At 43.4% G+C, this 27,461-nt stretch overlaps 1 protein-coding gene across 3 annotated transcripts in view; it reads left to right on the top strand.

The window, feature by feature from the left end:
* Nucleotides 1-27,461, top strand: part of tmem68 (transmembrane protein 68) — a 55,740-nt gene that overhangs the window by 6,860 nt on the left and 21,419 nt on the right. For 2 of the 3 annotated variants that reach the window (XM_038809381.1, XM_038809379.1), the window contains exons 3-5: nt 6,115-6,542; nt 16,890-17,057; nt 26,444-26,637. In XM_038809381.1, the coding sequence (XP_038665309.1) occupies nt 6,218-6,542; nt 16,890-17,057; nt 26,444-26,637 (687 nt within the window). In that variant the 5' untranslated portion in view covers nt 6,115-6,217. Of the gene's footprint in view, nt 1-2,599; nt 2,687-6,114; nt 6,543-16,889; nt 17,058-26,443; nt 26,638-27,461 lie in introns of all 3 variants that reach the window. The other variant, XM_038809380.1, reaches the window with a different exon arrangement.

Here is a 27,461-nt window from a genome sequence, read left to right as displayed (position 1 = left end):
GAAGCCTATCTGACCTACACTATTCCATTTTCATCCATATGTGTATCCAGTGACCACTTAAATGCCCTTAAATTTGGCGAGTCTACTACTGTTGCAGGCAGGGCGTTCCACACCCCTACTACTCTCTGAGTAAAGAAACTGCCTCTGACATCTGTCCTATATCTACCACCCCTCAATTTAAAGCTATGTCCCCTCGTGTTGGTCATCACCATCCGAGGAAAAAGACTCTCACTGTCCACCCTATCTAACCCTCTGACTTAATTATATGTCTCTATTAGGTCACCACTCAGCCTTCTCCTCTCTGACGAAAACAACCTCAAGTCCCTGAGCCTTTCCTCGTAAGACCTTCCCTCCATACCAGGCAACATCCTAGTAAATCTCCTCTGAACCCTTTCAAAAGCTTCCACATCCTTCCTATAATGTGGAGACCAGAACTGCACGCAGTACTCCAGGTGTGGCTGCACCAGAGTTTTGTACAGCTGCAGCATGACCTTGTGGCTCCGAAACTCAATCCCCCTACTGATAAAGGCTAGCACACCATATGCCTTCTTAACAGCCCTATTAACCTGGGTGGCAACCTTCAGGGATTTATGTACCTGGATGCCGAGCTCTCTCTGTTCATCTACACTACCAAGAATCTTGCCATTAGCCCAGTACTCTGCATTCCTGTTACTCCTTCCAAAGTGAACCACCTCACACTTTTCCGCATTAAACTCCATCTGCCACCTCTCAGCCCAGCTCTGCAGCTTATCTATGTCCCTCTGTATCCTATAACATCCTTCAGCACTATCCACAACTCCACCGACCTTCGTGTCATCTGCAAATTTACTAACCCATCCTTCTACACCCTCTTCCAGGTCATTTATAAAAATGACAAACAGCAGTGGCCCCAAAACAGATCCTTGCGGTACACCACTAGTAACTGAACTCCAGGATGAACATTTGCCATCAACCACCACCCTCTGTCTTTCAACTAGCCAATTACTGATCCAAACCGCTAAATCACCTTCAACCCCATACTTCCGTATTTTCTGCAATAGCCTACCGTGGGGAACCTTATCAAACGCCTTACTGAAATCCATATACACCACATCAACTGCTTTACCCTCATCCACCTGTTTGGTCACCTTCTCAAAAAACTCAATAAGGTTTGTGAGGCATGTCCTACCCTTCACAAAACCGTGTTGAGTATCGTTAATCAACTTGTTCTTTTCAAGATGATTATAAACCCTATCGCTTATAACCTTTTCCAACATTTTACCCACAACCGAAGTAGGGCTCACAGGTCTATAATTACCAGGGTTGTCTCTACTCCCCTTCTTGAACAAGGGGACAACATTTGCTATCCTCCAGTCTTCCGGCACTATTCCTGTCGACAAAGACGACATAAAGATCAAGGACAAAGGCTCTGCAATCTCCTCCCTGGCTTCCCAGAGAATCCTAGGATAAATCCCATCTGGCCCAGGGGACTTATCTATTTTGACATTTTCCAAAATTGCTAACACCTCCACCTTGTGAACCTCAATCCCATCTAGCCTGGTCGACTGTACCTAAGTATTCTCCTCGACAACATTGTCTTTCTCCAGTGTAAACACTGACGAAAAATATCCATTTAACGCTTCCCCTATCTCCTCAGATTCCACACACAACTTTCCACTACTATCCTTGATTGGCCCTAATCTTACTCTAGTCATTCTTTTGTTCCTGATATACCTATAGAAAACCTTAGGGTTTTCCTTGATCCTATCCGCCAACGACTTTTCGTGTCCTCTCCTTGCTCTTCTTAACTCTCCCTTTAGGTCCTTCCTGGCTAACTTGGAACTCTCAAGTGCCCTAACTGAGCCTTCATGTCTCATCCTAACATAAGCTTTCTTCTTCCTCTTGACAAGTACTTCAACTTCCTTAGTAAACCACGGTTCCCTTGCTCGACAACTTCCTCCCTGCCTGACAAGTACATACTTATCAAGGACACGCAGTAGCTGTTCCTTGAAAAAGCTCCACATTTCGATTATACCCATCCCCTGCAGGTTCCTTCCCCATCCTATACATCCTAAATCTTGCCGAATAGCATCATAATTTCCTTTCCCCCAGCTATAATTCTTGCCTTGCGGTATATACCTATCCCTGCCCATCGCTAAAGTAAACATAACCGAATTATGATCACTATCACCAAAGTGCTCACCTACATCTAAATCTAACACCTGGCCGGGTTCATTATCCAGTACCAAATCCAATGTTGCATCGCCCCTTGTTGGCCTGTCTACATACTGTGTCAGAAAGCCCTCCTGCACACACTGCACAAAAACTGACCCATCTATAGTACTCGAACTATAGTATTTCCAGTCAATATTTGGAAAGTTAAAGTCCCCCATAACAACTACCCTGTTACTCTCGCTCCTGTCGAGAGTCATCTTTGCTATCCTTTCCTCTACATCTCTGGAACTATTCGGAGGTCTATAGACAACTCCCAACAGGGTGACCTCTCCTCTCCTGTTCCTAACCTCGGCCCATACTACCTCAGTAGACGAGTCCTCAAACGTCCTTTCTGTGCCGTAATACTTTCCTTGATTATCTTTTACCATCTTCTCTGTTCTTACAGAAACATCTAAATCCTGGAACCTGCAACAACCATTCCTGTCCCTGCTCTACCCATGTCTCTGAAATCGCCACAACATCGAGATCCCAGGTACCAACCCATGCTGCAAGCTCACCCACCTTATTCCGGATGCTCCTAGCGTTGAAGTAGACACACTTCAAACCAGCATCTTGCTTGTCGGTGCCCTCTTTCGAACTTTTAACCCTATCCGTGACCTCACTACTCTCAACATCCTGTATACTGGGACTACAATTTAGGTTCCCATCCCCCTGCTGAATTAGTTTAAACCCCCCCGAAGAGCACTAGCAAATCTCCCCCCCAGGATATTGGTACCCCTCTGGTTCAGGTGAAGACCATCCTGTTTGTAGAGGTCCCACCTACCCCAGAATGAGCCCCAATTATCCAGGAAACCAAAACCCTCCCTCCTGCACCATCCCTGTAGCCACGTGTTCAACTCCTCTCTCTCCTTATTTCTCACTTCGCCAGCACGTGGCACGGGTAACAACCCAGAGATAACAACTCTGTTTGTTCTAGCTCTCAGCTTCCACCCTAGCTCCCTGAATTTCTGTCTCAAATCCCCATCTCTCTTCCTACCTATGTCTTTGGTACCTATGTGGACCACAACTTAGGGCTGCTCCCCCTCCCCCTTAAGGATCCCAAAAACACGATCAGAGACGTCACGAAAACTGGCACCTGGGAGGCATCACACCAACCATGAGTCTCTTTCGTTCCCACAGAATCTCCTGTCTGTTCCTCTAACTATGGAGCCCCCAATGACAAGTTCTCTGTCCCTCTTCTCCCTTCCTTTCTGAGCAACAGGGACAGACTCTGTGCCAGAGACCTGTGCCCCATTGCTTACCCTGGTAAGTCCCCCCCCCCCCCCCCCCCCCCCAACAGTATCCAAAACGGTATACTTGTTATTGAGGGGAACGACCACAGGGGATCCCTGCACTGCCTGCCGGTGCCCTCTCGTTCCCCTGACGGTAACCCATCTACCTTCTTCTTTTACCTGAGGTGTGACTACCTCCCTATAACTCCTCTCAATAACCCCATCCGCCTCCCGAATGATCCGAAGTTCATCCAGCTCCAGGTCCCTAACGCGGTTCTCGAGGAGCTGGAATTGGGTGCACTTCCCGCAGATGTATTCAGCAGGGACACTCGAGGTGACCCTTTCCTCCCACATTCTGCAGGAGGAACATTCAACTGCCCTAACCTCCATTCCCACTGAACTAACTTCCCAACTACTGAAAACGAAATTTAAAAAAACTTGTTAGTTTAGCAATCCGACGGACAGAACTTTTTTTTTGGTTAGAGGAGGAGGATGGGCGGGAGACACCACATAAGTAGTGTTTCGGGTAAAGCTGTCACTCAAGAACAGCCCCTTCACAAACCACCTTCAACTTACGCTGACCGCACTGCACGTATGCCTGGAACAGCCAATCAGAAGCTCTGCACTGCTGCCCTCTGCTGGATGCTTGCCTTCACTCGAACTCCTTGGGTCACTTGCGCAGGTACACCTTCAACTTAGGCTGACTGCACTACACGTATGCAAATCTCCCCGGAACAGCCAATCAGAAGCTCTGCTCTGCTGCCCTCTGCTGGATGCTTTCCTGGGGCAACATCCTGGAACTCCCTCCCCGACAGTACAGTGGACGTAATTACACCTCAAGGACTACAGCAGTTTAAAAAGGCAGCTCACCACCAGCTTCTGAAGGGCAACGCGGGATGGGCAATAAATGCTGGCCTAACCAGCGACACCCACATCCAGTAAATACATTTTTAAAAAGCTAACCTCCTACTACTTACATATTTCTGCCAGGCAGATGACACGTCTTCTATATTTTAAATTTAGTTCAACATGTAATAATTTATTTGCATATCTTCATGAGTTCCATCCTGTACTCAAATTCATCTGTGAAATCTGCCAGGAGGTTCCCTACCACGGTCTACTGTAAGCCTACCTTGACTGGCCAATTGGCCAAACTTGATTGCAGTGTTAATGTAAGCCTACTTGTGACAATAAAGATTATTATTATTAAATGACCCATTTATCAAATTACTGCTGGAAACTATTACAGCGTGATTGTGCAATTCTACAGAGCAGTCAATGGTTGCAATCTTGAAAAATTGTTAATTAGAATTCAGCCCCTGCTCATGTGTTTACAAGGATTCCAAGGTGATACCAAAGCAGGAGGCAGAGTTAATTCTTTGGAATATCAAAGGAAGTGCTGAGGGATATTGAGTTTGAGGAATTAGCTTAAAGGTGACAATTGGAATTCAGAGCAAGTGTGATGTACGTTGATATAAATATAAGGCAATAATTATACACTGGAACTAAGATCGCTGCCGTGGAAGGGCATAGGGATATGGGAATACAAATTCGCAGGAGATTATGAATAACATCTCAATTTACTGGGTAAAAAGACTAAAATATGAACTAATGGAGTTCTTTGTTTATCAGGTGGTAACAAAAATGAAAGTCCAGTGGTATGACAATTCACAACCTTTATAAGACCTAAGTTAGGGTACTGTGTGTTCCACACTATAAAAGAATAGTGAGACTTTGGAGAGGGTAAAATGCATGTTCACTGAGATTGTACTTCTTCAAATGAGCAACTTCAAATACAAAGGAAGTTGGAAAATCATTTTTTCTCCTGAGAACATTATAGTTTATTGAATTATGGAAGTGTTCAAAATTATAAAAGGATGGGTAGGGTGGATTGAAGGGGAATTATTTCAGCCCAGGCTGAATAAAAGTTTAAGACATTTATTAAAAAGAGTAGGGGAAACATTTTTGCATGGAAAATTGAGGGGATGTAGAATTAAGTCAACTTACAAAATGAGATTGGAAAACTGGATGAAGGAAAAGCGATTGAACAAATATGGAAAAAAGGTGGCTAAATGTGGTTAGAATTATATTCTTGCTCAGAGGTTAAGTACCAACACAAACTGATTGAGTTGAATGGCCTGTTTGTTACAAGTTCTACCTGTAAGGTTTGCCATACTCCTGAAAATCTATCTTTTGTTTCAATGATGCCAATGAATTGTGGGAACATTGACATCCTTGAGTTTTCTGTTGTTTGCACCTCAAATTGAGTTACCAATGTTGTGATCTTCAAATAGTCCTTTCTCACTCCTATAAGCTTGTGGTATCATGCACGCATTTGTTTACGGTGGAAAATGTTGATATTTCTTATGACTATTGATTTAAAATTACAGTTGTGCTATACAGTTGAACAAAATTATTAATTTGTCTATAGGCCAAACTGTTAAATAACTTGGTTTATTTGGCTAAGAGGAATCAACTGAAGGTATTGGAGTGCATATTTCATGAATAATTATCTTCCAGATTTTTGGTCATAAGATCTAGTTGTAATCCCGCTATTTCCAAAAGTATTGACTGGCGTAATATTTGTAATTACTTATTTTGAGCTTAGTAACAAACATTTCTCTAAGCTGTATTAGGTTTTTTTTTCTTCAAATTACTGAGATTATAACACTATTTTCTGTTCCTACAGTTGACACGAACTTTGTCTTACACTTAAAGAGAATACTGCTAGATCTGTCGTAATGATCCCCAAACTCTATCTCTGTACTGATGTTTGCTGATGTTGGTTTGGTATGGCTGCTGCTGATGAATCCTATGTGGAAGGACAAAATGGGAGTTTTGTGTCCTACATGATTGACATAGTGGAAAAATGGACCGGCTTGGAAGTCCTGGAAGGCTCCCTACATTACTTGGACTACCTCTTATGGGTTTTCACTCCCCTCATCATTGTCTTCATTTTGCCATTGTTTATTATTCTGTTCCTGTACCTGTCCATTCTTTTTCTGCACATGTACAAAAGAAAGAGGGAGCTGCAAGAGGCTTATTCAAATAATGTTTGGGATGGTGCTAGAAAGACATTGGCAACTCTGTGGGATGGACATGCAACAATATGGCATGGTAAGCAGTTTTCATTTTTAATATGATTGTTATTATTATACTGTTGATCATAGTTGCAATCATTATTGTTACCAGCAATCAATGAGGGAATGTTAGGCAAATTATTTTCTCCTTTTGAAAAATAAAACATTTTTCAGTTGACCCATTCTAAAATTCATGAAATTACAAGGAACTGAAAAAGATGCAGGCAAAGTTCAAAACACTGGATGAAAATTGAAAGTTATGTTTAGGCTAAGGTGAAATTCAGAAGAACCTTTTTTCATAAAAGGAGTAACTGGCTATCTGAATAAGATACCGAGGTAGATAATCAAACAAAAACTTTGTGGTTTGTGACCTTCTGCTTCTGAAATCTGAATAAATTGTATGTCATGAGATAATTCTATAATATTGAAGTTATGATGGGCCAATGGGTGTTCAGTAAAATATTTTCTGTCAATTCTAAAATATACATTAGGTGTGACTATATTAAGAGCACGGAACATAATACAATGGGCAGGATTTTCTGTTTGGAAGACTGGGGGCGGGATCCTCCCCTACCCGGCGGGGCGGGTTGGTCCCGGCATGTCGGAGTGGCGTGAACCACTCCGGCGTCGGGCTGCCCCATTCTCCGCACCTTTAGGTGCCAAGCCCTCACATTGAGGTGCTAGGCCCGCGCTGGAGTGGTTCCCATTCCGCCGGCTGGCGTAAACGGCCTTTGGCGCCTCGCCAGTCGGAGCCGAAAGGACTTCGCCAGCTGGCGTAAGTCCACGCATGCGCCGGAGCGCAGCGGCTGCTGACGTCATACCGGCGCATGCGCAGGGGAGGGGGTCTCTTCAGCCTCCGCCATGGTGAAGGCCATGACGGAAGCGGAAGAAAAAGAGTGCCCCCACGGCACAGGAACGCCCGCCGATCGGTGGGCCCGATTGCGGGCCAGGCCACCGTGAGGGCACTCACTACCCCGCCAATCCCGCTGGTCAGGTAGGTGGTTTAAACCACGCCGGCGGGCGAGGCCTGTCAGCGGCGGGACTTCGGCCCATCGCGGGCCGGAGGATCGCCGTGGGGGGCCCACCGACCGGCGCGGGGGGCCTCCCGACCAGCGTGGCGTGATTCCCACCCCTGCCGAATCTCCGGGGGGGGGGGGGGGGGGGGGGGGTCGGAGAAGTCCGCCCTATATTCTCCTGTCGGAGTTGAATTGCTACTGACGCAAATCAGGAAACAATTCCCAATGCTCAGCCATGCAAATTGCAAGTGATCCCCGAAGGAATCCCTCTATCAGGCCACCATTTTGAGGGGGTGACGCGACAGCGAGGTCCCGCGGCTGGCCACAACCCCAGATTTTCTGTGTCCCCCCCTACCTTCCACCAAGTACAGGGGTGACTTGCCTGTTCCTCAGAGATCCCCTCCATAACCGGACCCCCCCGCCAGGAACTATTTGACTGGGGGGACCTCTAGGGACCTCCTGAATAGGGTGACCCCCTCCCCCAGACCTGAATAGGGGGAACCCCCCTATACAGGGGGTCTCTGGGGGGAGGGAGGCTTAGGGGGAGATCGCCTCTTTATTTAGGGGGTCTCTGGGAGCTGGGCTATGGGGTTGGAATAGGCATGTCTGGCATTGTGAGTGGACGGAGGGTGGCCCTCAGGTGGATTTTCGTAGCAGCCTTCTTAAGGGGTTACCACCTTGGCCCACAGCGAGATCCACCACATCAGGGCCACGTTTGTCCATACCTGTTGTAATCCGTACCCATGTGATTCCTGGCCCAGAAGCCCGGAGAATCCAGAGGGCCCGGAGAATCTGCTGCCCAGCACGCTAAGTGGATGCAAATGGCTCATTAAAACCCGTTTGCATCCTCGCGCTGGCATGTGGGCGAGAACCCCGATTCTGGGAACCAGTCCGGTTTTTATGCCAGATTCTCAGCCACTTTGGGAACCCCGCTACCAGCAGTGGAGAATCCAATTCGATGTTTGGCAGCATGGAAAAGCTTGTGCCCTAACTAGCCTGACTCTGTGGATTTCATTGCCTCTTACTGTGTTCTTCTTGAAAGCATTTACATTTGTTTTGTTTAAATGACTTGCCTCAGTATCTTACTCTAGATGCAGTTACTGTTGTGGGGGGGAAAAAGCCTTTCTGAATTCCTCCTTAAACTGAAAGTTAAGAATTTAAGATTTCACCAGCATTTGAGTGTTTTGCATATATCAACTTTATCGGTTCACTTTGTAATTTCAAAACCTTTGGTTGTGTTCATTAGAAGTCTCCTAATTATTGAAGGATAAACTAACTCGTATCACGTTTTTTCATTGGCTAATAGCTGTAATAATCATCGTTATGCTCACTGATATCAGATCCCTCTAGGTGACTGGAAGTATCTAACAGATCGAATCAAACCAATTCTTTAAATTTAAAAGTACGATTTATGTTGTTCTGTACTTTGCTAATGCAGCTCAGTTACTTAGTTTGTTCGTCAATGCAGGACTGGCAGTTTCATAGACATAGAACAGTACAGCACAGAACAGGCCCTTCGGCCCTCGATGTTGTGCCGAGCAATGATCACCCCACTCAAGCCAACGTATCCACCCTATACCAGTAACCCCCCCCTCCCCCCCCCAATTAACCTTATTTTTTAGGACATTAAGGACAATTTAGCATGGCCAATCCACCTAACCCGCACATCTTTGGACTGTGGGAGGAAACCGGAGCACCCGGAGGAAACCCACGCACACACGGGGAGGACGTGCAGACTCCGCACAGACAGTGACCCAGCCGGGAATAGAACCTGGGACCCTGGAGCTGTGAAGCATTTATGCTAACCACCATGCTACCGTGTTGCCCCATAGAATCATAGAAAGATTCATAGATGATTCATAGAATCATCTACAATAACCCAAAACCTTTTCCTGGTCAGATCACTGTACAGTTTCCATTTAACTCATGGATTTTGCTCTTTTTCTAATGTCCATAGTATTCCAAATGGAATCATAATTGTGGTTGGCTACTCAAACAATTATTTAAAAGCTCCAAATCTTTGAATTTTATATTTTTCACTAGTTACACTGTGCATTGCATTGCTATAGTTGACAAACTTGGAGGTATATTAACCTATCATCTGAAAATGGAAGGAGTCCCAGAATTGAACTGATGTGCTTGCTCTGTAAACTCTTTGCAGCTTTAAAGATTTTCTGTTTTTAAGCCTACTATCTATTCACTGCCATATTTTAACTATTGTTTAATTGCTGTTAATGCTGCATTATCAAAGATGTTTCTTTTGAACAATATGTTAAATTTGAGATTGTGTCTATTAGTTCAGGCTGATCCTATAATATTATTCAAAGAAGGGCAGAGGGCAATGAGTTATTTCCAGTGTGTTGGCCTGCATCCATCTGTCAAGCAACCCATCAAAATGGATTAGGCACTTATCGAATTTTTCATTTGAGAGCTTGCGTCTAAATTGGCTGCTGCTTCTATGTACAAAGGACAGTGACTACACTGCAAAAGTGCAAACATTTTTCTGGATTTGTCTTTACTCATTTGTGTGAAGCATTATCAAAATCTTTCTGAAAGTTTAATTTGTATCAGATGCAATTCCTTTGTATATCACATGAGTTAAAAACATGATCAAGCTATTTAAATGTTACCTCATTGCTTGGAAAGATGTTGTTGTCCTTCAGCTTGGAGATTGAATTCACTAGAGGACTGGTTTTCCCACCAGCAAAAGTGTAACTTGGGTGTTGTGCCAAATGTGGTTTGTGATGTGTTGTTCAACATTAAATCTGAGACTAGTTTAGTCTGCTTGCTTGTTTCACAATTACTTTTAATTATTAGCATAAAAATTAAAACAGTACCTCGAATATTTTGCATAACATTAGGAAAGTAACGAAGAATTGACCTCCAACCATGTCTCATTGTAGGCACAGATGGCTGAGATTAACTGATCAGCAACTTGTATTTATATTGTGCCTTAGCAGTAGAACTATTATAAAAATAGATTCCAGGCTGGAAGGGAAAGATCAAGAGTGGTGACTGAGCTTGGGCCTTGGAAAGATTTTTAAATGCCCAGTGGTTTTGATAGGCTGTTGCAAAGAATGGAGTCGAGTCAGATGAAAGATGTCATAATCATGGGGCAAGTTGGAGGGGGTGAGGGATACCGTAGTCCAAAACATGTTGTAGTCAAAGGAATTTAGGTCTCGAGGAAACTGCAGATATAAGGTGGATTATACAAAAAAGGGTAAGGTTTTTAAATGTGATATGTTGATGCAGGCGCGTAAGCAATTGGTCAACAAAGACGCAAAAGTATATACCAAAGTGTGACTTGGTAGAGGGCAGTCCATGTGCAGCAGAATTGTGGACAAATTGGAGTTCATGGATGATAAGAGAACAGCAAAGACAACATTGGAAAATCAAATCTGCCGATGACAAATAAGTGATTTCAGTAGAACGGCTGAGGGAAGGACTGGAGTGGGTAGTGTTGTGGCAGTAGAAGTAACACAGTTTTAATGTACTGAATTTTAAGCTCAGCACAGGATGTTGACTAACAGTGTATGCCAGACTGAGCGAGTAACTAGGGAGGGGGATCGAATCCAAGGTAATGAAATGGAGTTTGTGGTGATATATGAAGATAATGGTGTGGATTTTCTGATGTTTAGCTAAAAGAAGTTGCTACTTCCCCCGAGACCAGATTTTTGAAAGATATTTTGAATTCTTGGAGACGGTTCAGGATCAAGAGGAACAAAGTTACTACTGTATCCATCTGACTTTTGTGTTCTGCCTGTTCCTAACTCAAGTTTTGCAGATGAGATTCTTAAGCCACTTAGTGGGGAATAGCGTTTGGAAGATTGGGGGATGAGAGTGGGTGTGGATTGGTGAACAGAAAGGATCACCACTATTCCTTCTGTATTATTTACTCGCATCAAAGGGATGCAAATACAAACCGATCTAGTACAAAACTTGTCCAATCAGTTGCGAGATCTGACCAAAGTTGGTCTGAGAGTTAAAGAAGCTCAGCTCCTCTGATTTGACTTTAACAAATATATACTATATTTACTGATGTTTTGCATTTTAACAAACAATGCAACAAAACCGCAGATAAGGTACAAGCACCACAAGAGAAAATAAAGGATCAACATGCATGAATACAGAGGGGACAGAAGAACCGTACAACTTGGTCAATACAATCGTTAGACATAACTTATTAACTCTAAAAGCCCCACCAGGAAAGGAGTGAAAGACAGGATAAAATCATGAAACACCGTAAGATGATGCACACCTTCCCACACGGTGATTGCTTGTAATTACCACAAGAGTTCAGGAGAAACTTTTCTAGCCATGTTCAGGCGTGCACCAACATGCATCTCCCTAAACTCCAGCAGCGCAGAGGCAGGCACCAGTGACACATTGCCACCTCCTCCCCTCTGATATCAGACCCGTCTGTTCCCCTGCAGGATCCAATCACTGATCCTTTATACCTACCCTTAAAAATAAAGCACACGGAAAATTTGTAGGGACCCCAGTTCTAAAAGGGTGTTACATATATATTGGTTTCAGGCCCAGTACAGAACCAACATCATTCCATACCATTATATAGAGAGGACCAGCAGCTAAATGTTCAGATTATGATCAGTGCCTTCCATGTCTCCCAACAAAAGGGACAGAGAACTACCAGGAGTGGATCACAGGATGACAAAGGGTCAGTATTCCCCGTGCAAGTGTAGAACTCTGATCAACTCCAGGTGCCTGTGCACAGAACAGTCCTCTCATGATGCCCCTAATAAATTCCTTCAATAAGGGACATCCCAAGCTCCAGGGGGCAACAGGATACTAACCACAGCGCGGACCTGACCTTGCCCAGCACACACAAGACCACACCTCTAGGACATCCAGCATAGCCCAAACCCTAGCCAGTCCTTCACCACCTCAACCACACCCAGGGGAGAAGAATCCCCCCCCATCCCCATGGACCACTGAACTAGACCAGGATTAATAGCAGAACCCTGCTCACCCATTGGAAGAGAAGAAGAAAAAAATATTCTTGGAAAATGCCCAAGATGACCCAGGAATGATTAAGGATTAACCAAGCCCAGCTCAGCGTGTGCTGCCACTCATTACCTAAAAAACACCAGCCTCAAGGAAGATTAAGAAGGAACCCCAGTCCTCCCCAAGATACACAATCTGTCCAGGCCATCAACAGAGATAGGCACTGATTCTTAAATTCAAAATAACAAAACGTAAAATAAAAACCCGATACGATTAGTTCTAATTGGGGGGATTAACCCTACTACCAAACTCCACATCAACCATCCATCCATCACCCTGCTGTGGCTTCACACACCTTCACTATCAACAAGGTAAGGGGTGTCCAAAGTACACTCCCTTCCCATTAACGCAAGCGCATATATAAATAAAGCAGTAAAGCTGCACAGACCACATCACATAATTGATTTAATATGATTTTTGCTAGAACAGGATAGCAGGCAACATTTTCCTTTGTGCTCAAACTTTGCTCACTCTTGAAGGAGAAAAGACAACAACAAATAGTCAACAGCATAATAATGGAGTAACGTCCAGAATTATTGACAAAACAGCAGGATAATAACACTCTCTCTGTTGCTTGAAAAGGCCAAAGTCATGACAGGATCATCAAACACTTCTCTGGATTTCTTGTGGGTTCCAATGAATGAAGCACCTTCACTTTACAGGATAATGTAAGGCCAACGGTTGTGGGCTCCACTGACCACATGCGTCGGATGACCAGATCATACTCTGTTAAATCTGATTCGCAGAGCCTCCAAATCAGGATTACTAAAACATGGCAGCAAATTTTCAAACTCAGTCAGGAACTCTCCTCTCCATTCCCTCTGGAAACTGGACACACCGATCAGTCAGGATATAGGGCATACAGCAGGATCTAAACGAACCGAAGGCGGCCCCTCAGCAGGGAAAGTGTACTATCAAATGCACAGATTCTCTTCTGCGCCTCCACCATTTTCTCAAGGATTCTTTTAGGTGAGCACCAAAGACCTGCATCACAGAACCAAAATAATCATCCAGAACAACATTCTCCGAGTGTTCATCACCCCAATGCCCACTGCACCAATGAGGCACCGGCTCGCTCATCAGCAACAAGGCCACTGCAGCTGGGCCACACCCCAGCCAACTCTGACCGCCTCAATCACATGAGGATTCGTTATGATTTAGCTCTGCTGCTCATCGCAAATCTCAAATCAGGATCATCCAGGGACAAGGATAAAATAAAGGATTAAAAGACAAACAGAGCCAGATCTCTTAAAAAACGCAGCCGCTCATGTGCTCACATCACGTGATCCCCCAGATTTGACTTTTGAATAGCGATGGTGGGATTAGAGTTCACGGGTGCAGTGGTCATGGGAGATGGAGCTGAGAATTATCTTTGCACTGTCCTTGGATGATCCTCAAATTGTTTTGGCTAAGGAACGTGAAGTATAAAAATGTGTGTTGTGGTCAAGCTGGACTTTGGTGTCACGCATAGATATAGAACATACAGTGCAGAAGGAGGCCATTCAGCCCATTGAGTCTGTACCGACCCACTCAAGCCCTCAGTTCCACCCTATCCCAATAACCCCATCTAAACATTTTGGATCCTAAGGGCAATTTAGCATGGCCAATCCGCCTAACCTGCACATCTTTGGACTGTGGGAGGAAACCGGAGCACCCGGAGGAAATCGATGCAGATACGGGAAGAACATGCAGACTCCGCACAGACAGTGACCCAGTGGGGAATCGAACCTGGGACCCTGGCGCTGTGAAGCAATAATGCTATCCACTGTGCTGCCCTGGCTGCCCTACGCAACTGGTTTAAATGCTAAGCATGCCTTTGTACCCCTTTGATTGAAAGGAGAAATACTTTATTTTCCTTTTATTCAATCGTGGGATATGAGCATCGCTGGCCAGGCAATTTATTGCTCATCCGTACTTGCTCTTGAAAATAAGTGGTTTGCTGTACCATTTCAGAGGACAGTGAAGAGTCCATTGCTGTGGATATGGAGTCACATATAGGCTGGACCAGATGAGGATGACAGATTTCCTTCCCTAAAAGACATCAGTGAAACAGATCGGTTTTTACGACAATTCATAACAGTTGTCATAGTTGCAATTACTTTAACGTAGAATCCCCACAGTGCAGAAGGAGGCCAATCAGCCCATTTAGTCCACCAACCTTCCGAAAGAGCATCCTATCTCGGCCCAGTCCCTTGCCCTATCCTCATAACCCTGTAACCCCATTTAACCGTTGGATACTAAGGGACAATTTAGCAAGGCCAATCCACCTAACCTGCACACCTTTGGACCGTGGGAGGAAACAGGAGCACCCAGAGGAAACCCATGCAGAGCTGGGGAAAATGTGCAAATCCACACAGTCACCTGAGGTTGGAATCTAATCCGGATCCCTCACGTTGTGAGGCAGCAGTGCTAACCACTGTGCTGTCCCATATATTCCAGAGTTTTTAATTAATTGAATTTAGATTTCACTAGCCATTGTGGGATTTGAACCCAAAGCATTGACTGGATTATTATTCCACTGACCTTACCACTATGCCACCACCTCCCCCTTAATATTACAATTTGGACACACGCCATTTGGAGCAACTAGTCAAATTTCAGCATTTATCTTTCATAAATAAATAGTTTTTATTATGTTTATCCATCCTGTTTCCACATCATTTTGACCCCTTTTTCGGCAGCTATCCAGTCTAATTTCAATGTTGACATGGTTTCTCATTCATTAATCCTTGGATGTGGATTATTTATCCTCCGAAGTCAAGCATAGAAAGCAACGTGTGGGAGAGAGTGATTGATTTACTGGGAATGTGGGCATTAAAGACGAGACTTACGAACAGTTAATTAAGTCACAATTAAACAGTTGCAGAGGATTTAAAGGGGAGGAGGCGAGGAGTTTGTGAAATAACTGGGGAAAGTGGCTGGTGACAGCATGCATTAATAAACTAACATTTTGCACAACTGGGAACACAGAGAAATGGATGTTGAGGCAAGAGAGATTAGGAAGCCGAATTAAAAAGATGAGTTTTGAGAAGGTTTTTAGTGGGTGGTAGGAGAAGGGGAAGCACGCAAGTCCAAAGTCAGAGGGCAAGGTGGAGAATGTGGAGGATACAGCTACAGATTATATTGAAAAACAGCTATTGTGAATCTTAACATGGCTAGAATCAGCAAAAATTGTGAAGTAAGTGATGCCTAAAGCTATGAAAATGTAAGGAGATTCTGCTATAAATAGAGTAAGTAAGCTCCCTGGATGCCCTCTCCTTGCAAGAAAATCCTTTATTATTTGAAAGCCATAAAAAAAGTAACCAACTTGTAGACATTTCAATTCAACAAAACCATTGAGGAATTTCCTTCAGAGATGTGCAAACAACCTTATTAAATTATAAATCGCCTAATTTCTGACTGTTTTCTTGGGAGAGGAGGATTTAGCTCATCTTGTCTCATCATCTGATTTTATTTAATTGTCAGGGACTTGGCAGTTCGACAAGTGGGTTTACTGGTTCATGTTCAGTAATTTAAAATTATTTTTAAAAATTGAATTGGGTTCTCCATTATCTCGTAGTTCTATAAAAACTAGAATACTGAAAAACAAATTTCATTTCTTATTGTAACTTAGATGATCACCTTCAAACTTGATCACGCATGACTGATGATGTCCAGTTCAACAACTGATCAACTGCTATATGTCCACAAAACTCTGCTATTAAATTTTTCCAAGTACTTGCTGATTACATCTATCAGCCTTGTGCTGTCTTAAGTGAAAGGGAATAATTTTATTGAAAAATTATTTCAATTTATAGGGTTTTTTCTCACACACAGCAAAACATAAATATTTTTTATACAAATAAAAGTGCAGGCCACTAATGACTTGGAGAATGAAAGCCCTTACAATGAATGTACAGTAAGCCCTGTTTCCTTCATTCACCGAGCACATTTAGTAGAAATGATAAATCCAAAGCCAATTCGAGTTGAAATGGAGTAGTAATAACAACCTATAATTAAAACAATACAATTTAAACAATGGTGTATACAGAATGTAAACTGAACAATGTCTCATTTTCCATGTGTCAAAAATAATTACAGTATACTTAATATGCAATCTATTGTAATTGGGAATTAATTGATGTCTAGTGTCTCCATTAATGCTTATCTGCTATTGTTAGCTTGGCATATGTAACAAACGTTTGTTGCAGTTATGTCCAGATCATATTCATTTTGTGAACTCTTAGTTTTAGGACTAAAAATCTTACTAGTGTACAAAAGCAATGGAAGCATAATGATCCTCCCTGACCATAGAATATACACATTGTTGAAGTATTGGACTAACTCGGTTCCTTTTTCCTCAGGTTACGAAGTTCATGGATTGGAAAAGATTCCTGATGCAGGGCCTGCTCTGATTGTTTATTATCATGGGGCCATACCTGTAGACTATTACTATTTTTTAGCTAAAGTGATTATCCAAAAAGGAAGAACCTGCCACTCTGTAGCTGATCATTTTCTTTTTAAGTTACCAGGTACATTTTATTTTATTTCTTCATTTTTTGTTGGGATTATATGTTGTGCAAAACAGGTTATAAAATCAAATTCAATGATGTAGGCTTTGCAGAAGTTGAAATTTCTGTCGTAAGTACCATTTGTCTGAAGTATGTTTATTTAAACAATTTACGAGAATCATACAATGCTTACAGCACAAAAAGAGACTATTCAGCCCATTGGGTTCTTGTTGGCTCATTGCAAGAGTAACTCATCTAGTCCCTCTTTCCCATAGCCTTCCAAATTTCATGTCTTTAAATTATTGTCCATGTTTTAAATAAAATATTTTATAAATATCTAAAGATGGCACAGTAGCACTGTGCTTAGCATTGCTGCCTCAGAGCGCCAAGGACCCGGCTTCAATTCCAGCCTTGGGTGACTGTCTGTGTGAAGTTTGCAACTTCTCCCCTTGTCTGCATGGATTTCCTCCAAGTGCTGCGGTTTCTTCCCACAGACCAAAGATGTGCAGGTTAGATGGATTGGCCATGCTAAATTACCTTAGTGTCCAAATGTTAGGTGTGGTTTTGGGATTACAGGGATAGGATGGGGAACTGGGCTAAGTAGGATGCTCTTTCACAGGGGCGGTGTGGACTCAAAGGACCGAATGGCCTCCTTCTGCACTGTAGGAATTCTGTGATTCTCAGACAATGAACTTGCATATGACGTGGATAACGTCGTTAAATAACTTTATATAACTATAACGAAATATTGTGATACTACCCTAGTTTAAATAATTTGGTAGTGTCGTAACCAGCAAAATCAGTACAGAAATTTGTGACAAGTTTTAGTTTGAGTATCCTAAACTGTAGACTTAAGTGACAGGAAGAAAGTTAACAAGTTAATCTTTTTTTAAAAAGTAGTTGAAATGTACAAGCAGTGCGGAGCTGGTATGTATTGGGGCTTGTTCACTTTCCTCCCCTCCTTAGTCACAATTTTATCTAAAATAAACTGCCAACACAAAAACAAAAGACAAAGATAAACTGATCATGATGTCAAGTTTGTGTTGAGACAGAGGTAATCTTCAAACATTTTCCTTTTGTGCGAACTTGGCACATCAGAATTTATTACTATCTTTTGGAGGGGAGCCATTGCTGGGAACTGAAACATGCAGGTACATATTTGGAAACTGCGAATTTGTTGCAACAGAAATGAGAGGACAAGTAAACAGTGATTCGGGGTATTTTGATGGTTGCTTTTCTAGATGGGAGAAATCCTTGTATTAACTGCAAACCTGAACAACACAAGATGTATTGTTTGTAAGAAGGCTGAAGGAGGAATTTTATTAGTCTTTAACCTTGATGTTGAGAACATTGTGTATAAGTGAGTATGCATGTGTGGGGTTACAAGGAAGAAAACAATGTTTTCTTTTGACGTAGTGAATTGAGATTAACGATACCTTCATATGTAAAGGAGGGATTTATCAGGCTAATACTCGATATTTTGGTCTTCGAATGTACAAAACTAAGCAAATTATGTACAATATTGATTATCTTTGAATCGTATTATAAGCAAATGGAAGAATTCCATACCATTCCAACTTGAGAGCAAGAAGGCTGCACCGTGGTTAGCACTGCTGCCTCACAGTGCCAGGGACCTGGATTCCAATCCAAACTTTGATGACTGTCTGTGTGGAGTTTGCACGTTCTCCCCATGTCCGTGTGGGTTTCCTCTGGGCCCTCCGGTTTCCTCCCACAATCCAAAGATGTGGATTGGCTATGTTAAGTTGCCCCTGGGTGGGGTTGTGAGTATAGGTTGGGGGATTGGGCCTAGGTAGGGTGCTCTTTCAGAGGGTCCGTGCAGACTAGATGGACCAAATGGCCTTCTATGATTCTATGAAAGTAGCTCTGTTAATGATTGAAAGCTGAGGTCCAGCAAAGAAAATCCCGTGACCTAAAGTACAGATGGTGGGTAGAGAAGGTGCAGGAGGTCCAACAGTTAGCTGACACCCTGGCACACAAGGTTGCTTCAGCACAGTCATGACCGTCAACGGCTCAAGCACCTGAGGCCCCATCCCACTGCTGGTCAAGAACGGAGATGTAGCCAGCGCCCACTGGAAAGAGAACTTCGAAGACCTCCTTAAGAGACTCTGTCTTCAATAAGAGTGTCCTCGATTCCATCCCATAGCACCCCAGCACGAGGTAGAAAAGACCATCCGACAGCTAAAGAACAACAAGCCATCAGAAGCAGACAGAATCCTTGCTGAAGCACTAAAATATGGCAGAGAAGCACGACAGGTGCAAATACATGGCCTTATTTCCCTTATCTGGAGGGAGAAGAACATGCCAGCAGATCTCCAATGCCGTAATCATGACCATCTTCACGAAAAGTATCAAGTCTAATTGCAGCAATGACAGAGAATTTCTTTGTTGTTGGCCACAGGGAAGGTCATTGCAAAAGTTCTCCTAAATCGCTTCCTTCCTGTGGCTGAAGAACTCCTCCCAGAATCGCATTGCGGATTCTATCCACTAAGGGCTACAATGGGTATGATCTTCTCTGCACAGCAACTACAAGAGAAATGCAGGGAGCAGAACTAACCCTTGTACATGGCCTGCTTTGACATCACAAAGGCCTTTTGACACTCTCAACCGCAAAGGATTATGGAGCTCCTCCTTTGTTTTGGCTGCCCCCAAAGGTTTGTCACCATCCTCTGCCTGCTTCATGATGATATGCAAGCTGTGATCCTGACCAACGGATCCACCACAAACCAGTTCACATTCGGACTGGGGTCAAGCAGAGCTGTCTTATCGCAGCAACACCCAACTCTATCTTCCTTGCTGCAATGCTCCATCTCACCCTCAGCAAACTCCCCGCTGGAGTGGAGCTAAACAAATTGGAATCTGTTCAACTTCTGTTGCATGCAGACCAGATTCAAGGTAGTCCCACCCTCTAGTCATTGTACTACAGTATGCAGCCGATGCTTGTGTCTGCGAACTCAGAGACCGAGCTGCAAAACCATCAAGGCGTACCATGCTGTCCCTTTTCTGTCCCCCCAAACTTTTCTCCCCTTCACATTTGGTCATGGCTTCTCCCTCACCCCTGCAACCTTGGACATTGCCTCGGAGAAGGCTGTCTAGAACCTAGCAAGTTTGGGACAAACTCAGAACATATGGGTGTGGTTGGCTGGGCCCCTCTGGCACCGTTCACATTTGTCCTCAACCTTCGGGAAGAACCTGCTCATTTGGGTTCTGGTCAGGTGTGCTCTGTGCACCACTTTGAACTGCATGAGACTAAGCCTTGCGCAGGAGGAGTTGGCCCTGCTCAGTGCTTTGCTCCAGAGTCCCCACCCCACTTCTGTCCCCAGTTCACCTTCCCATTTCCGTCTGGTCTCGTCCAGTGGTGTTTGGGCTCTGTCCAGTAGCTGTCCATACATTTTCCAACATAGTCCCCCTTCTTTACTGTCCGTGTTTATCAAATCCTCTAATAGTGCAGTTTCTGGGGCCCCGGGGTACCCTCTTATCTCCTTGTGGAGGAAGTGCTTTATTTGCAGATGTGTCATTTCCTGTCCTGTCGGCAGTTCTCACTCCTCCGTCAGTTCGTCCAGTGTCTCTAGTCTGTACCCTACATAAAAGTCCCTAACTGGCATTGTGCCCCTATCCCGTCTCCATTTCCTGAAAGTGGTGTCTAGCATGGTTGGGGGGAATTTGTGAATGCCGCGGATAGGAGTCATGAGGGACATCCTAGTCAGCCCAAAGTGCTGCCTTAATTAGGCCTACATTTTCAGTATGGCCGCTACCACTGGGATTTGTATTTTGACAAAATATGTATTTTGCCGAAGGGGATAGGAGTGCTGCTGTAGCCATGGCCCAGAGGGTAGTTCCCTTGCAGGAGGCCTCCTCCATCTGTACCCACTATGAGTTGAGTTCGTTTACCCATCCCCTCACACTTTCCGCCATTGCTGCCCAGTGGTAGTACTCTTTGAGACACCCTTGACCCTTGCATCAGGAAGGGAACTTACCATCCTGAAGTCTTATTTGCAGCCACAGATAACTCTCTGTTCCCTTTACAATTGAATCCCCTACAACTATTGCATCTCCACGCATTTTATTCCTCCCCTGTGCAGCAGAGCCAACTATATTGCAACAAAATTGGCTGCTGTTGCTTTCCCCTGAGAGATCAACAGTATCTAAAGCAGTATATCTGTTTTGCAGGGGAATATCCACAGGAGATTCCTGCACTGCCTGGTCCTATTTCTCTATCTGGTGATCACCAATTCCCACCCTGCCTGTGGACGTTTAGCCTGCGGTGTGACCACCTCGCTATACATGCTATTCACGATACTCTCCACCTTGCTGATGCTCCACAATGTCCCCCAGCTGCCGCACCAGCTCCGAAACCAGGGATTCCAAAAGTTGCACTTCCTGCATGTATGCTGGCCCCAGGTATTGGAAATGTCCCAGCTTCCGACATAGAGCAGAAGGAGTAAACCATGGCATTGAGCTCTCCTGCCATGACTTATCCCTTTGGATTAAACCTTTAAAAGACTCTTAAAATCAAATACTTGAGGGCCCTTCTTCCCCTGACTTTGTTAATACAGAATATAGTCCTTACAAACTATAAGCCACAAAATAATAACTTTACAAATTATAAATGATAATAGTAGTATACATATCACCATCTGTACTCACCTGATAGTAGCTTCCATTTGCCCCATGCCAGTTTTGAATCCTGACTTCATCTCAGGAACACCACCTCTGTATTGAATGTAGGTACGCCAGGCTGCACCTTTTATAAAGTTTTTCTGCTGCTCTGATCAACTGCTCCTCACTAGATGCGCTCTTTCTCTGACCTCTGGTGCTCTGTACAATCCTACTCACTCGAGAACAGAAGGGACTGATTACTTCCTCAATGTTTCACCTAACTGCCTGTTTCACCAAACTCCACCTGCACTATGATGCAACATGGCAGCACTCAGTGCAGACCAAACTCCAGAAGTAATTCCAAGATTGAAAATCAGAAAATGTAGTTTTGAAAGTACAGTAAATATTTGTTCGAGAGAAAAATGGATACATGCAGATTGCATAAGGCCTGTAATCTAAACATTGGTTAATTTTGGTAGACCCCTTGAAACCTTCTCTCAGACCCCTGATTACGAACCCCTATTTTGCCCAAATATATTGGTACCTTTGTACTGAAGTCACTACACATTACAGCCCAAAATGTTATTTTTCTAGTTATCTGTCTGCAGTTATAATTTGAGACAATTATATTTTTTAGCCCTCAGGGGCAGCACGGCGGCGCAGTGAGAAGCACTGCTGCCTCACGGCGCCGAGGTCCCAGGTTCGATCCCGGCTCTGGGTCACTGTCCATGTGGAGTTTGCACATTCTCCCCGTGTTTGCGTGGGTTCCGCCCCCACAACCCAAAGATGTGCAGGCTAGGTGGATTGACCACGCTAAATTGCCCCTTAATTGGAAAAAATGAATTGGATAATCTAAATTTATAAAAAAAAATTTTGAGCCCTCAGTATCCTTGTTCATCCACACTTGTAGATTCTTTTAATTGATTATAAATTTCTGTTTATCTTCCCAAAATGCATAATCTCTGCTATCTCGTCTTTTTTTCAGCAGCTAATGATGTCTGCAATTAAGGTCTAGTGACATGTCCATCTTTTGAATTCTGCTGATTTATTTTAAGAAGCAGTTTCTTTTCTACAATGCTATTTTTATTCCATGTCCTCCTAAGTACATATATATTCTCACTTCTATCTTCATTTTCTAAAACCAATCAAAAATATATATACATAATATCTCCCCGACAAATTCTTCTACAATTAGTTTCTTCCTGTCTTTTAATCTATTACTTTTTATATGCTTATAAAAGTCCTTACAATACCTATTTAGATCATTTGGTGGCCTTTTTTCATATTCCCATTTAGCCCTTCTAATCTCCCTTTGCACTTCCATTTTCAATATTCTTCTCCTAATGAAATCACATATCTTTTACATTTCCATTTATTAGCTTCTTTGTACCGAACTTGCCTTGGAGGAATGTAGTTTAGCCATCTTCTTTGACATTTTCCTATATTTAATGGGTTTTAAAATGTTTATAGTAATAATAGTCATTAGCTGTCCCACATGCCTGATACAGTTATATCACTTAGCTAGCATTCTAGACACCCCCATCACTCCTGTTTATGTATTAACCCATTGTCAGGATAGATCTAATATAGGAAAGTCACCTTTATTATTTTTCCTATATCAGACAGCAATAACGTTAGCGATCACTGGATGTTTTCCAATGAGACCAAAGAGGGAAGTCGGTTGTCTCTTGTATGTGGAGGGGAGAAGGATTAATCATTTGTGCTAATAGATTTCTCCTTCCCCTCCCAAGGAAAGAGTACACAAATTTCAACATCTGGCACAACTCTGCAATCTAGCAGGCTGATAGATAGCAAAATTGACAGAGCCATGAGATCTATTGGATCTATTGTCTTGGCAGGGAAATAATGTTTTAATTACCTTTTCCGTGTCATTGAATTATTACATTATCGTCTGACTAAGAAGTTTTTTGTTTGTTGGCCAAGCCAACTTTCTTTCGATTTCACTCAAATTATACCTATTTCCAGGCAGCTATAAAGATGTACCACAGATGACTGATCTCTGAAAATCATTATTATACATTTTGTTATATCAAGAAATATAGGAGCTTCGATGTTTTACCTAAAGGTTTGAGGAGTTTTAAATTTGGGTAATGCTGCCAAATATTGGCATCTAATACTGTGAATGCAGTTGCAGGTGTTCCACTATTACTGGAATGTACATTTCCTTGTCTGTGATTTTGGTGAACTGCTTTGCCTCCTGTGCTTTTCCATCAAACATATCTGCAAACCATTCACAAATGGAAGAGCTACTACTGGTTCACAGGCTCACATTTTTAAAAATCCCCGTAACATGGGAAATATATTCTGTACGTTATGTTACAATAAAACAATGCTTGTGCACAGATATGATTGATGGATACCCAGGCTGTAAATTGGTCTTGTATAAGAGCAGGAACATCAGATTGAAATATAAACAAGGTAGATGGCCACAAAGCACTCAACGAGCAACATATGAATGCTTCTTTCAAGGCTCACAGTGTAAGTTAGAGTTAGCATTCAATTTCTTTGAAGTTCCAAATGTTCAAACCAGATTTATTGTGTCGCTTTATTTCCAAATCAGTTGTGGAGTGCTTAGTCAGATCCTAAGAAATTAGGGTGCTCATTATGAAGGTCTTTTAACACTAACTCAACTTTGCTTTGTCAACGAACTTAATTTTTCCAGTTGGGTAATCTTTTATTCTATTTAAAATCCATAATTTCACAATAGCCTGTCTGTCAAAATATCAAAACCAATGCTGCATCGTAAAAGTACCCTTTTTATATTCCACATTAGAAAATATAAACACAGCAATTTATATTCTTAGTTGAGCAGATCGAAGTTCAGATGTGTATGCCACATCATCTGTGTCCATTGCAGTGATAGTTGCTATTGAGAATAAGAAGTTTTTACCTGGGACAAGTGCGACCCCTTTTTGAGATATGGGGAGCGATTCTCCGATATGGAGCCCAAGTGTTTGCGCCGTTGTGAACGCCGTCGTGTTTCATGACGGCATGAACCGGGCCCTGGCACGACCGATTCTGGCCTCCATAGGGGGCCAGCGCGGCGCTGGAGTGGTTTACGCCGCTCCAGCCTCCTTCGCGTGCCAACCCGCGCATCTTAAGCTCGCCGGCCCCGACCAACATGGTGTCGGTGTTCAGGGGCTGGCTGCGCCATAAAGCAGGCCGGCGGGGGGGGGGGGGGGGGGGGGGGGGGGGGAAGAGAGAGGCTGGCCCGCCAATCGGTGGGCCCTGATCGTGGGCCATACCCCATCGGAGCGCGCCCCCCCCCCCCGCCCTGCCCCCGACCGTTCCTGCAGTGTTCCCGCCGGCAGCGACCAGGGGTGAACAGCGCCGGCGGGATTCTGTCATATCGGCGCGGCTGCTCAGCCCATCCGGGCCGGAGAATTGGCGGCCCCGCCGGTTCCAGTGGGCCGGCACCGCACCTCGGAGAATCGCGCATCGGTGTCGGGGCGCTGTGGCGCGGTTGTGATGATTCTCCGGCCCGGCGTGGGGCTCGGAGAATCGCCCCCCATGGTTTCGTCTGCAGCATTTGGGTGGTGTGGTTGTGAATGACTGCATTTTTAAAATTGTTGCATCACTGAAGGAAGAATGATGATTTGAGTGTGAGAAATAGTTTAAAGATTGGAACTGACTAGATTAGAATATCATCAGTTGATTATTGAATGACTCTCCCCTTTCACCCTTGATTCTATATCTGTTGCTATCCTACAAAAGCAAAATACTGTGGACATTGCTTCCAAAGTGCTGGGGATACTCTAGTCTTGAAGGATCTGTGACAGAAACAGAACTAATGTTTATGGTCAATGATCTTATCTTAGAAATGTTACTTTGCTGTCTGCCGTGAAGTCCTGGATGAACCAGAACTTTCTTTGCCACTAACCAGACAAAATAGACCTTGTTTTAATTCCTCTTTCACCATTTCTGCTACAGCCAATTCAGGTTAAGCACACAGATGCATAGACTTGGTATCCTCTTCATCACACCTGCTGGCAAAATGGTTTGCTTCCATCTCTGGAGCATCACCCAGTGTCACTGAATTCTTCATCCATACTGTTTCACTTCGTGAGTTGGTTCCCTGAATACTGACCTCTTTAGTTCCTTCAGACAAAAATGCATCTTGCATATTTCCATCCTATTCTTGTTGCTCTGCACTACATCCATCAACTTCAAAGCCCTGGTTCTCGTCTTTAAATCATTCCATGACCTCACTCCACCCCAGTGCAATTTTCTACAATCTTCCGTCCAGGCACTCTTAAATCTAGCTCAAGACTGTTGCACATTTGCCTTCCTTGTACTGTATCATTGATACAGAGCCTGCAGTCACCACTTCTCTAGAGTGTGAAATTTCCTTCTTGTAAATCATTGTTCTGCTATGCATCTGCCACATTCTGCAACCTGTTTAAACATTATTCTTTTAATGCTGCCTTTGACTAATTTACTTAATTAATGTCTGTTTGATAACCACTACTCCTCTATAAAGCTTTTGAAGTTGTTTAGTAAACAATACTGGTATAAATATAAAATTTTGGTTGAGTAAAGGTTTTAAGGATATGCATAATCACATGAAAGCAGAATGTTGTCTAATTACTGAACTGTAAATCAATAAATACAGCTCAAGTTAGTGTAGGTCAAACCTAGTTACTTTTGTCAGCCTATCAGTTTTCACGCTTTTATTTGAGGCGAGAGTATGAAATACTCAGTTGCTTCAAATTCTTTTCACATTCTTTCGTAGAAAATCGTGCACACCAGTTTCTAAATTTCTTTTTCAGGTTTTAAATTATTGTTGGAAGTTTTCAGTGTCATGCATGGTCCACAAGAGGAGTGTGTCAAAGCTTTGAAAGGTGGCCACTTGTTGGCCATCTCGCCAGGTGGAGTCCGTGAAGCACTCTTTAGTGATGAGACTTACAGCATATTCTGGCGTGGTCGGAAGGGTTTTGCTCAGGTGGCAATTGATGCTCAAGTGGTAAGTACAATTAAGCTATAGTTTTCTCTTTGTAGAATGTATTACCTACTTCAGACTGTGTTTTATGTCTGTCTTTATTCTTTCAATGTTTCCATCCCAAAAGAAATTCCCAGTGGCTCCAAGAGATAGCTGCAAACATGAACAGCTGTATTTTAAGTATTTTGCTTTTATGAACAGCTGTCGATCCTTTTGTAGCTTAAATGGATCATTTGCCAAGTGGAGTGATCTTTATTGCGTAGAATTAGTTGGCAGTCATTCTTATTCTCAGTCCTATATTAGTCCATCACATTTAGCTGGCAAACAAACTGATAAATGCCATCCGAGTTATATTGAGTGTCAATGGTAACTGCAACCAGAGATTGATTCATAACTACCAATAGACTTGTACTGTCTGAATTTGCCAGTTGTGGCCCAGTTGCAACACTCTTGCCTTTGAAATCAGGAATTTGTAGGTTTAAAATTAAATCCAGAGATCTAAGCATAAGAATCTAGCTTGATAATCCAGAGTAATGCTGAAGGAATATTGCACTGTCAGAGGTGCCGTATTTTCATTGGGATGTTAAACCAAGACCTCGTCTGCTCTCGGGTGGGTGTAAAAAGTCCCACTCCATAACTCGAAGAAGTGCGGGACAGTTATTCCCTGCTATTCTCCGAATCAATATGATCCCTCAATCAACATCACAGAAACATTATCTGGCCAATTTCACACTGTTATTTTTGGGAGCTTGCTGCGCTTAAATTGGCTGTTGTGCTTTCTGCTTTCTATGGCGACTGCACTTCGGAAGTACTTAATTGGCTATACATCACCCCCCGTCCCTCCTTCC

This window comes from Scyliorhinus canicula, chromosome 10, assembly GCF_902713615.1.
Source record: "Scyliorhinus canicula chromosome 10, sScyCan1.1, whole genome shotgun sequence".
NCBI classification, from domain to species: Eukaryota; Metazoa; Chordata; class Chondrichthyes; order Carcharhiniformes; family Scyliorhinidae; genus Scyliorhinus; species Scyliorhinus canicula.
This window is presented reverse-complemented; position numbering and strand designations above follow the sequence as displayed.